Here is an 11,601-nt window from a genome sequence, read left to right on the forward strand (position 1 = left end):
TATATTGTTTATTTTATTATCACTGTTGACAGAATCTTAGCACTAGTAACTACATCACTGTGCAGCTTGTAGATATCTGCTGTTGAGCTGTCTGTGTTATTTTGTGCAAAAGGTTTAAGTTGGGACGCAAGAGCAGCAAACTGTCTTTTAGTAATAGAAGTTGACCAACCATGTTGGCAGTCGTCTGAAACTGTCTTAATATTCTGGCGTGAATTGCTGTCTGATGTCTGTCTGTCTGTATGTCAGATAGCAACTGTCTGTTTGTCTGTCTGTCTGTGTGTCTTTTCATATATTACCAAACTATTTAAAAGTTCTAGAGACCCAATTATGGCAATAGGGTCAATGCACCTCACAAACTAACATAGGCAGTCTGTCTGTCTGTCTGTCTGTAAGTCTGTGTTTGTCTGTTTGTGTCTGTCTGTCTGTCTGTCTGTCTGTATGTATGTATGTATGTATGTATGTTTGTCTGTCTGTAAGTCTGTTTCTGTCTGTCCGTCTGTCTGTCTGTCTGTCTGTCTATTTCATATATTTTCATAAATGAATGTTATTACAACCAAAACTATTTAAAATGTTCCAGAGACCCAATAGGGTCAATACATTTCACAAACTAATGTACGCAACACTGAGTATGATAGTTCTTTACATACTAGAGTTCATAGATAAAAGCAAAGGTGTGATAGTTTCCTTGCAATAGTATTAGCATTGCAACGTTGTAGCGCTGTTGAGAATCGTTTTCTCCGGTAACACATGAATTCTTTAGCATTCTTATTGCCATCATCCGTCAAGTTCATGTAGGTATCTGGTGCCTTGTTCTGTGTATGTCTGTCTGTCTGTCTGTCTGTCTGTCTGTCAATACATATATTTTCAAAGAACAACACTATTACATTCTAGTCTGGCCCAAACGGCCGATGCCATAATTTAACTACGTGCGAATGAACTGTCAACTGTAAAAGATCTTAGAATGTCCCAGCCTTGCTAACTTTCTGCTAATGACGCTAGCATTACATCTTTGCAAAGCTACCGACATGCACCTACGCCAGAATGTCTTAAAATCACGACTGTTCTTTCTTCCGTCTTCGTCTATAGACTGAAGTGACAGGCGGTGCAGGAATTGTCTGTCTGTCTGTCTGTCTGTCTGTCTGTCCACAAAAACTGCATCAAAAGCAAACCTTGCTGTGAACACTGTCAATTTGTCACTATCAACACTTTGAACAGCTTATGCATAATTCATGTAAACTGCACAGCATATGGGATGTCTCACACAAGACCACTCGTTGCAATAGGTAGGAGCGCCGAGTTGAATCAGACAAAGCCACTTGACATCTTGCTTTTGTATTTCTGAAGACAGTCATAGAGTAACTTTCATTTCATTTCTGCATCAAAATTCATACACTCCCAACCATTCACAAATGGATAAATTCACATAAGTCAGAGCATCAATGTTAATTAAAGTATTTTAGAGTATGTATGAGTTTTTGAATTTCAGGATTGCTATCATCTTTCAACTTGTGACATCTAATAGCTTTATTTACCATCAAAACTCACAGCAACACTTTGCATTAGTTGAAACAGACAATGGTGTCAGTGTACAACTAATATGTATTACTTGCAGATTTAAATTTCATTCTCACTATGCAATAATTAATTACTTATATAATCAACAATATTTGGTCCTCACTACACTTAGTTTTAGGGGCTACCATCACTGCTTTCCAAAGGTGATTCCTTGTCTGTTGTCTCCTGTTTGCTGACCTTAGGGCTCACTTGCTCATTTTGTCTCATTCGTCCTGTATGTTCAATGAGAGAAAGACATACATACAGCCAATTGTAGAGAAGTTCGGCTGGTCTGGAGCCGTGTTTCGAAACTTCACCGTGAGGAACATCTGAGAAACAACAAATTGAGGATTTTTATTCTTTTCTTGACACTCGAAGTACCTTGAAGTAATTCAAGTATAAGAGTTTGGTTGATATTAACAGATGAAGCAGTTGGATCAAGGTGTGATATTTTCTTCAGCAGCTCAGGAGAGACAGCCTAAACAGAGTGAAAGAAACAAACAAACATAGAACAGATGTAAGCTAATAGAGGCATATTCGCTTTACCTGTTTGCACTCATTCCAGTCTGAAAATAATTTTGTCTGCTCAGGATAGAAGACGGTTAGCACAGCTTGAATGACACAATGAACAACAGCAGGAGGGATAACATAACTCCTCAGCTCTGAGAAAATGCTAAACAAGACAACATGGTGCGGTGAGGACACTAGCTAGCATAATGGTTATAATTCAATTAAATTGAGGTTTCAGTCCTTTGTACTAAAACTAACTTTGGTTGAAGCTTCTCAACATTCTCACGCAGTTCCATCAACATGAGACGATCAAACAGGACACTAATACGGACGTTTTGACTTGCAGACTCCGCCTCTGATAAAATTAATACATACAGTAGGTCAACATTTGGACAAGCAGACAGATAAAACACACAGACAGACAACAGACAGATAGACAAACTGAAACATATAGACAAATGGACGCAAAATGTACAAGTAAACAGACAGATTGGTTTATTTCACTCCTAGTCTACTACTTACAATCTCAACATTAAACTACAAACTGATGTCTAATGTACAAAAAGTTGGACATAAATTTTTTATTAAATTCTACAGAAAATTTGTTTAGACAGAAAGATAGACGGACTGACAGACAGACAGACAGAACAGACAGACAGGATACATTAATGTCTCAAAGTACATTTTATTAGCAATAAACCTCCGGTACAGCACAGATGCACTGTAACTCACCCAAAACACATTCTGGATCTTCATCATTCTCAACTTCGTGTGACACTTCAGCACACGCCATCGTCAACAAGTTCAACATTCTACTCATCTCAGCGTTCTGCTGCTGCGGCAATCCCTTCGATCTTCCAGTGCTAATATCCAGCACAAACAGTGTGTATCCTCCACTGTTGCGAAGCGGGTGGGCAACGCGATTGTGACCGTATGCGATACTAGTCACAGTCTCTGAATTGTAGACACACTTGAAGAGATAGCCTCTGAACAAGTTGTCATTCTTTGCCAGCTGAGGTGGATTCAGGTTGATTGAAGATTCGCCTCTCACGTCAGTAGTCAACATTTTACGAAACACAAACTCACCATCAGCCTGACAATATAGTTTGGGCATTAACTGTTTTGTACTGCTACACTTGTGTGAGAATGCACTTACAGAGTGCTGCATGGGCTCAACTAGGTAAACCGTTATTTCAACAACTGTTGGACATCTTCTGTGTATCCATGCAATGGCTGACTGTGTGGTGCGTAGGATTTTGAGACGAACATCAATGTAGATGTATGAACTTGTTAGCGCTCTTGCCACTCCCTAAGCAACGTATTTTAACTAATTACTTTAATAATGACGAGTTATCAGTTAGACACCTGATAATAGCTGACTTCATGCTCAGCAAATTCTTTACCGGGTGGATCAGCAACAGAGTCAACTGACAGTACGCCAATCACCCGATTTCCTTCATTTTTCATCGGTACAAGAACAAGAGATCCGTCACAAACCTAAAGATGTTCGATGAATCAATCAGTGAATCTGTCTGTCTGTCTGTCTGTCTGTTTGTCTGACTTTAGTTGTGAACTCGTAAACTTTGTGATTTAGCAGCAATGTACGATAGTTTGATGTTGGAAAATATATAAAAGACTAAGCTAACCCTGTCTGACTGTCTATTTGTCTGTCTTGTCTGTCTGTCTGTCAATACATATATTTTCAAAGAAAAACACTATTACATTCTAGTCTGGCCCAAACGACCAACACTATAATTTAACTACGTGCGAATGAACTGTCAACTGTAAAGATCTTAGAATGTCCCAGCTTTGCTAACTTTCTGCTAATGACGCTAGCATTACATCTTTGCAAAGCTACCGACATGCATCTACGCCAGAATGACTTAAAATCACAACCGTTCTTTCTTCCATCTTCGTTTATAGACTGAAGTGACAGGTGGTGCAGGAATTGAGCTGCCTCTGAGCCCCAACGTCCAAAGTGTTCGAACACTAATGGGATGCAGTTGGAGGGGAGGCCCCAGACATCCCTTTCTCTAGCATATTTCTCTGATTTCTTGACCTCACGGGTAGCTGCGGCCGTGCCGTCTTCCTGAGCTGCTGTCTGTCTGTCTGTTGTCTTCTTGCCTGTCTGTCTGTTGTTTGTCTCTCTGTCTATCTATCTGTCTGTCTGTCTTTCTGTCTGTCTGTCTATCTGTCTGTCCAATGCACATCAAGCATCAAAATTAGTAAACACAATAAGCTAATCATACAATAATAATTAGAAAGGATGTCCTATGGCCTAGAGGCAACTTACTAAGACTTAAACTAACATTTAACAATTGAGCAGAGTAAAACTTATATCTGTCTCACTCTGCTAGTCTGTCCATCCGTATTTCAAACAAGCAACTCACCTCTTCAACAACCCTGCCTCTTGGTCCACCTATTAGAACGGCACTGTGAGCACTGACCTTCGGAATAACCATTGGCTTGCCTGAGTCAACCACAGCAAAACTGAAAATAAGGATTACCACAAGCGACCATTGAGAAATAGGCACATAAAATATTACTTTGTCTTCTTGCTCAACCGGTGGAGCCTTCGTCCAACAAGATCTTTATCATCAGTGGTGGCCACAAAATTCAGAATATTCTGTTCATTCTCATCCTCTGCTGTTTCCAAAATGGCCACATTTGCACCAACTACTTCCTTATCCCCGTGCTCTCCTGCATCCTAAAATGTGGTTTCATTCGGTGATTCAATGAACAAATCAAGTGATGAGTAAAGTTTGAATGTAAATGTTTCTGACTTTTTGAATTGCCAAAAAGGTGGCACGGTAGAGTGGTTGGAAGTTGACTCCGTGTGTCTTGCCGGCCCTTCGTATTTTCTCCAACAGTTTCAGTCTACTTTTCCTGCGTGTTTCTTCCTCGTATGTTTGTTCGACGTTCTCTGTGAGAAACAGGACTATCTCATCGAATGCGTCATCATCGCCCGGAAATTCATCAGCAAGCAGCTCAATATATGCTTGTAGTTCTTGACGATTCAACTTCTGGTCTTGGTCATTGTCAACGGCGTCGAGTACTTGACGAACTAAACGTGTCGAAGATTAATGACATTTGAGACATCACAGTCCAGTAAATCTTAATTCACTGACCGTGTTCTCTGGCTCCCCTTGAGTCGAGTCCCTTCCATCTTCTCAAAACTATCTGCAGCTCGTCAATCTCTAAATAGCCTGAACAATTTTGATCCCACTTGATAAACAGTTGGTTGATTGCATTCTGGCGATCCATTTGTCTTATCAATGAGCGACTCTAAGATCAACACACTAAAAGGAATTGATTACAAGGCTGTATGTACTGTTTAATAGGACACCTTGCATCTTCTCTTTTCCCGCTCCTCCTCGTCTTCTCCATAATGCTGTGCCATGAAGTCAGCCAGCTGCCGCGCAACTTCCCTGTTGAAAGTTCATGTTGTTGCCCCATATGCAAACACTAGAGTAATACTTCTGACTGCATGCATGCTTACATGGTTAACTGATCGCCAAGAAACATCAGCGATAGTTGGAGAAATTGAGATTTGGAAACTGTTGTTGAATCGAATACAGGGCCAGGACTACTTTCAAAGTGAATTGGAGTCTCTGAAACAAAATGGATGGCAGCTATAGCTACACAAGATAATAAGCCACCAAACATCTCAATTTCAATTATTTCAGTTAATTTTGGAAATTTCTGTCTTTATAATTTCCCAGGTGGCAAAAAGATGACCATGCTCTCCCCGGAAAGTGCTGAAACCATGCTTGGCAATCTCAACATACTGGGTACTGCCATCCTTGTGATTAGTTTAAAATGTTTGTGCAAATAGTTAAATGTCAAAACTGTAAGTGTCTGTTATTGTAAGACATCAGTGTGAGTTTTATTGTAAACAAACGTTTCTCACCCAAAACGAGAGAGCCAATGCGTCTTGTTCTTGTCCTTGGTCTCGATTGACTTCTCTGTGTTCTAGAAGTAGTCATTGTTCGTTCAGTTGTTCTACCACTTCCATCTTCTTCTTGCACTGGTGTAACATGAAATGTCACAATCATCTCTTCACCGCTCTTTCCAACTTCTACATGGTGTTTGATGTCATCACTTTGTTGTACATCATCTTGTCCATCGTTGCCATCTTCTCGTTCTGTGCTCTCTATGCGATTCTGTTTATCTGCATCTTCATTTGCCTTGCTGTCATTGCTCATATTTTTCACCAACTTATCATCTACATCTGCTTGTTTGCTCTCAAACTCATCTCCTGGCTTGTCACTTGCGATGTCTTCTCTCTCTTGTTCTTTATCTTTCTCTAATTGTCTTTCTTGTTCTTCATCAACGACGACATTTGCAGTGGTCTCTTGTATCTCTTCTTCAGTCTCCACCTTGACTTTATCTGTTCCTTCATCCAGCAACTGTGGTCTTTCTTTATTTGATTCTGCTTCTACTTTCTCATCTAAGTGATCATCTGCAGCAGGACGTGTGTCAGCAGTATCAGTTTTCTGGTCACTCGTTGGCTCTTCACTATGAAATTCTTGATCTTTTGCTGTAGTTGTTGTCTTGTCCTCTACGTTTGTTGCACTTGGTACATCTTTTGTGCCTAATGCTGTGACTTCATCTTTCTGTAAACGTTTGTTTTCCTCATTGCTTTTCTCTACTGTTTCATCTGCATTTGCTTTAGATGCTTCTGTTGTGTTGAAACTCTTATCTCTGTCTCCAGTTGTTTCTTCATTGATTTCCTGCAAATTTTCTTTCTGTTCTTTTCGCTCATTGCCTTCCTGCTGAACCATCACTTCTTTGTCGTCTTCTAGTTGTTGATTGAGATCTTGTATGTTTTTGTTTGTCTTAGCACTGGCCTTCTGCTGACTCTCTTCAACATTTTCATCTGTTTTTATGTCTTTCTTGACAAGCAATCCTGCACTAGCCTCCTCCCCCATCTGCTGTTCCAATGTGTTTTCAACAATATGCCCTGCCAATTACCGTCACAAATTAATGTGAATAACATCAATCAGACAGCAATACACAATTAACTGGTAAACCAATGAACAAACTATTACTTGCTTCATAGTGATAGCTATAACACAAACACAGTACAGACGCTCTACCCATGATGTTACAGGTTACATGTTGGTTCCTCATGCATCTTGAGCAAATCATGTATTTAAATCATAATCACTGCCACAGCGTCAGCAATCAACAACCACAAGTCTGATGTCTCACATTAGAAGTGTGTTGCTGGCAGTTTCCTGTGAGGACATGATCTACTAGCTGTACTCTAGTGTCAAGTGAAAATACTAGAAAAATAAAGTTTCTCTAATTTTAGAAAATCTGTGGATGAGTGTAAGACTACAAACAAAATTATTGAAATGTTTGAGTTTTAAAGACAACTAATTAATATCAACGCCCTAAATGCTCATTAGTATAATTTAGGAGCTAGTTGTGATCAATGTATTTACATGTTGTTGGATCTCGTAATCCCGTGCTGTTGTTTGATGAATTATAAAACCTCTGTAGTAGTTTGAGAACTTGCACACGATCCAACAGTCCAATCTACAAATGATAACATCATCATGCAAATGAGTTGATACAGTTATCACACACACACACACACACACACACACACACACACACACACACACACACACAACACAGATACAACCTCGCCAACATCAGCCTTTGCAAAAGCAGCACTCATTATTGCCCTACAAAGTTATACTCGTATTCATCAAAGCCAATCAGCCATAGGCCATGCACCAACTCACCTGAGCTTTGCCAGATGTCTGTCAGCCACGATACATTGACCACATGATACCAAATGCTCAGCAAATGTATCAAATACCTCACGTGGGAAGTCTTTGACAAACATATACACATACTACCGCAACAATTAATAACACTGTCATACTGTTGCACTGTATTGTTTTGTCTCACATCTGTAAACATCGATTGATCAAGCTGATGGACATGACTGACTTCGTCTTCTATTGTTTTAGAGTATTCTGTCACTAGCAGCAATAGCACATGTATGTCATATGGAACAGTGATAGATTGTGTACGTTTACACACATTTCTTTGTCTCTTCTGGATAGAACTCAGTCATGCGTTGAAAAGATTGAAGTGCAGACTGAACCTGAGATTGAAAATAATATCACAATTGTGAGTTGTGTTTATTGGTCTGTCTGTCTGTCTGTGTCTGTCTTTGTGCCAGTGATTTAGAGTATATATACATATAGTGTTCATGCAATGTTGCTTGGCTATAGAGCCAAACACTAGAAATGTGTGAAACTAATGGAAGATGTTCAATTGTTCCATTGTCTAATTGTTGATTGTCTGTCAAATACATCTTCCTGTCTGTCTGTCTTGCAACTCTCGTGTGATTTTATAAAGTTGTTGAAGTTGTCTAAGTGCAATTTTGATGATTTTCTGTATGATAAAGACGTTCAACATTTTGTTCATTGACTGTTATTGTTTTGCATACGTAAAGTTAGCGACTGTTATTGGTAGAGTAAGAGTTCAAATATAACAATCTGTCTGTCTGTCTTTTATTTCTTACATCAAATTATGATACAATTCTGCAAAGAACTACAGTAATACAACTAGACTAATGTTCATTGAAAGCTAACATTACAGCAAACTAAACACTTATATATAACTAAGACTAATGAGAAAAAAATTGGGTGCTGAGAGAGTCAGGCCTCTCAGACCCACTGCACAACATGCTTAGTTCTTTTGATATAACTTGAACATCACACTTCTGTAATTGTACAGAGAATCTTTTCCTCCAAAGTCTAAAAATTCCGCAGCATTAGGTCTTCCTGCTTCATCTGATTGTCTGTCTGTCTGTCTGTCTGTCTGTCTGCGTAGTACATTTTGACTGTACACAATGTTAACTCGTGTTTCTGATTACTTACCACTCCTGTACTCTTGTCCACTTGTCTGTCTGTCTGCAACTAACATATTGACCAACCTTAGTTCATACAACCAGTAAACTCTATGTTTATGCCACCGTCTGGTACACGACCCACTGGCTGTGATATAGTCTTGCATGGTTACTTTCAATAACTTTAGCCCTAAGCTCTACCATTGCATTTCTGTGACACCACAACGAAGCATATTGTCTGTCTGTCCATCTATCTGTATGTCTCTCCATTTGTCTGTCTACCCACTTTCTACCTGTCATGCAGCCTAGATGCTAGGGTTGTTCAAATTTATTACTTAATTTGCTCTAAGTGTATAGTTTACAGACCTATTTCAATCTAACCCACAGCTGTAACAGGCGCAAGCAATAGCAACATACACACCAATTCACAATACATTGCATCTACAGGTACCATTGCATTGGGAAAAGTTCTTCAAATTTCAGATCAAACTTTCTCAATATTATGAGCGCAGTCCAGTTAATTAAGCTCAGTAATCATGCACTAAGGTATCAATCTAACCTACCTGTGGCTTTTCAACCACATCGACTTCACCTCCTTGCACCCAATCTCTAAATGCTCCAGCAATTGTGATTCTCCTTCTCTTTGCTTCTTCCTCTTTCATTGCCGCTTGCTTCTGTCTCTCTTCCCTCTTCCTTCTTGTTTCAGCCTTCGCCTTAGCTATCTTGTTCTCTTCCAGGGCAAAGACGCTATTCCTTAGCTCTTCAGCTACAGCTCGTATTCCCCGCATGTAGGGAGAAGAGTCGGAGAAATGGACAAATCTAGGATTATTTCTCATCAAATATTGAGCTAGAAAGTTGAGAGGATTGAAGTCAGGAACAATTCCTTTTTGATCTTCTAAGTTCCTTTTGCTCACTTCACTCAAGAGTTTCTCAACGGCCAGAATTAATGTTGGTAACAACTTGTCAAGCAAGTAAGCTCTCGTTTCTACATTGGGTTTCGTCTCGTTAAGCCATTCTCGTGCGAGCACATCGACTGGGATCTTCCTTGCTAAGAGGAGAGCTTTCTCTTTAGCTTCTGCTTCCCTCTGACGACGCTCTTCCTTCAAAGCGAGAAGTCTTTTCTTCACTTTTGTGTCTTTCAAACCACGCCATTTTTTGACCGCAGTTAGGACAGTACGAGAAGCTACACCTGAAGCGACCTTAGATGTGTCATCGGTAGAAGAAGCAGCAGTTGAAGACATCAAACTGGCGTTGTTGTCACGTGAGAGAGTGGTTGCCTCGAAACGAGCTTTCGTTGAAATCAACTTACTCGATATTTATTCACGTGACTTCACCTGGAATCTGGTACAACGCCATGACGTGCTGTCTAAGTTCGTGCCAGGCTCCAGTACAGGCTTTCTTACGGCCAGCTATGTGGTGCTTTGGGATGAGAAACTGTCACAAGAGCGATGAAATGTAAGTGTGTCCTCGCTACGTATACACGTATGGTGATATTTCCTAGATAACAAGTTGTGTCGTCTTTTCTATTACACTGCAGATGGCACATTGACTGTTCTCCTGCAGAGGCTGTAGAGAAACTGGTTGATGCTATTAATAAGGCCAGTCAAAATACAGACCAGGACTACGACATTCATGAGGTTAGAGCTAGCGTTCACCTAGCCTAGTTAACATAGTCAACTAATAGTGACTGAGCGAAGTAGTTAATTAAAGGGTTTGGATCACTTTCGGTCAGCGAGCGTGACTGTGTGACTGTTTGGAAGTAGTCTAGCTAAAGTTTAGCTAAAGCCCATCCCACCTAGAAGGGAGAGACATTTTAGAGACTTTGGCTTGCTTCTCGTGTCCTCTTGTAGAAAACTGGCCATGCATATGGCCAATGCAAGCACAGTTCCCTCCTGTAGGAGAGCGTACGGCGTCATCAAACTGTTCTGATTGCCTTCTCTGATGTGGTGTTCTTGTATCAAGGAATCCTTTCAGCCTTGTATTTGAAAGCAGCTACAGCAAATGGTTACTTGCTCATGGACAATTAAGCAACACGAAGGTGAAGGTATAGTGTCAGTTAGTGAATTAAGTTAAGCCAGCAGACAGGTGAGAGAGACAGTTAATCACAAGGGACATTATTAGCCGTGTCATTAATTTATACGGAAATTTAATAATTTGTATTTTTGAGGATGAAGTGCATTGTTAATTAATGCAGGTGGACAAGACGAGACATTTCGTTCAGATGTACAGCTACACAAAGTCGCAGTGGCTTGATGTTGTTGAAATACAGATGCAACCTGACAAGGAGAGTGGGACGAGAGCCATAGTAATAATCATGTCCTCCACGAAATACTCGAATTAACTGCATTGCCAACACACGTCTCGTCTTTACCTGCAGGCTCGTTCATTCTCGTCTGGTATTATTCCTGTCTGTTGTCCTCTCGCTCCAATCTTCAATTCTGTATGTCACTTCCGTGAACATCACTTCAATATTCAAGAGCTAAACTGTACTGTGTAGCTACTCTGTTGGGTTCCATTCTCCGGCAATCATTTCAACGATCAACGCCTAGAGGCCCTAAGAAACTCGATGGATGTACCAGTGCAAGTTGTCGAACAGCATCCAGAGTGTTGTGCTCCATGATTTTCTGGGATCAATATTTAGTCACATGACATCGTTAGCGACA

General features: G+C 40.2%; 2 protein-coding genes and 1 long non-coding RNA gene across 3 annotated transcripts; 2 read left to right on the forward strand and 1 right to left on the reverse strand.

Annotated features, from left to right (window-relative positions):
- Positions 1–1,598: 1,598 nt before the first annotated feature.
- LOC134182205 (EF-hand calcium-binding domain-containing protein 5-like) lies at positions 1,599–10,216 on the reverse strand. Its single transcript, XM_062649586.1, has 20 exons — positions 9,502–10,216; positions 8,125–8,188; positions 7,990–8,063; positions 7,821–7,933; positions 7,718–7,760; positions 7,515–7,608; positions 5,975–7,027; positions 5,564–5,675; positions 5,411–5,492; positions 5,193–5,349; positions 4,848–5,128; positions 4,611–4,771; positions 4,455–4,554; positions 3,430–3,561; positions 3,221–3,373; positions 2,797–3,157; positions 2,323–2,419; positions 2,101–2,227; positions 1,936–2,032; positions 1,599–1,883 (listed from the first exon to the last, which is right to left on the reverse strand). Exons 1-20 carry the CDS (start codon positions 10,177–10,179, stop codon positions 1,690–1,692), a joined length of 4,173 nt encoding a protein of 1,390 aa, XP_062505570.1. The 5' UTR covers positions 10,180–10,216; the 3' UTR covers positions 1,599–1,689.
- On the forward strand, positions 1,982–9,777 carry LOC134182223 (uncharacterized). The gene is made up of 5 exons (XR_009970293.1): positions 1,982–2,071; positions 2,145–2,249; positions 8,052–8,081; positions 8,148–8,214; positions 9,676–9,777. It is a non-coding gene; the product is annotated as an uncharacterized LOC134182223 (long non-coding RNA).
- Positions 10,145–11,576, forward strand: LOC134182213 (uncharacterized). Its single transcript, XM_062649596.1, has 5 exons — positions 10,145–10,393; positions 10,476–10,575; positions 11,133–11,243; positions 11,316–11,378; positions 11,436–11,576. Exons 1-5 carry the CDS (start codon positions 10,293–10,295, stop codon positions 11,556–11,558), a joined length of 498 nt encoding a protein of 165 aa, XP_062505580.1. The 5' UTR covers positions 10,145–10,292; the 3' UTR covers positions 11,559–11,576.
- The last annotated feature ends 25 nt before the right edge of the window (positions 11,577–11,601 follow it).

Source organism: Corticium candelabrum, chromosome 1 (assembly GCF_963422355.1).
Source record: "Corticium candelabrum chromosome 1, ooCorCand1.1, whole genome shotgun sequence".
Classification (NCBI taxonomy): Eukaryota; Metazoa; Porifera; class Homoscleromorpha; order Homosclerophorida; family Plakinidae; genus Corticium; species Corticium candelabrum.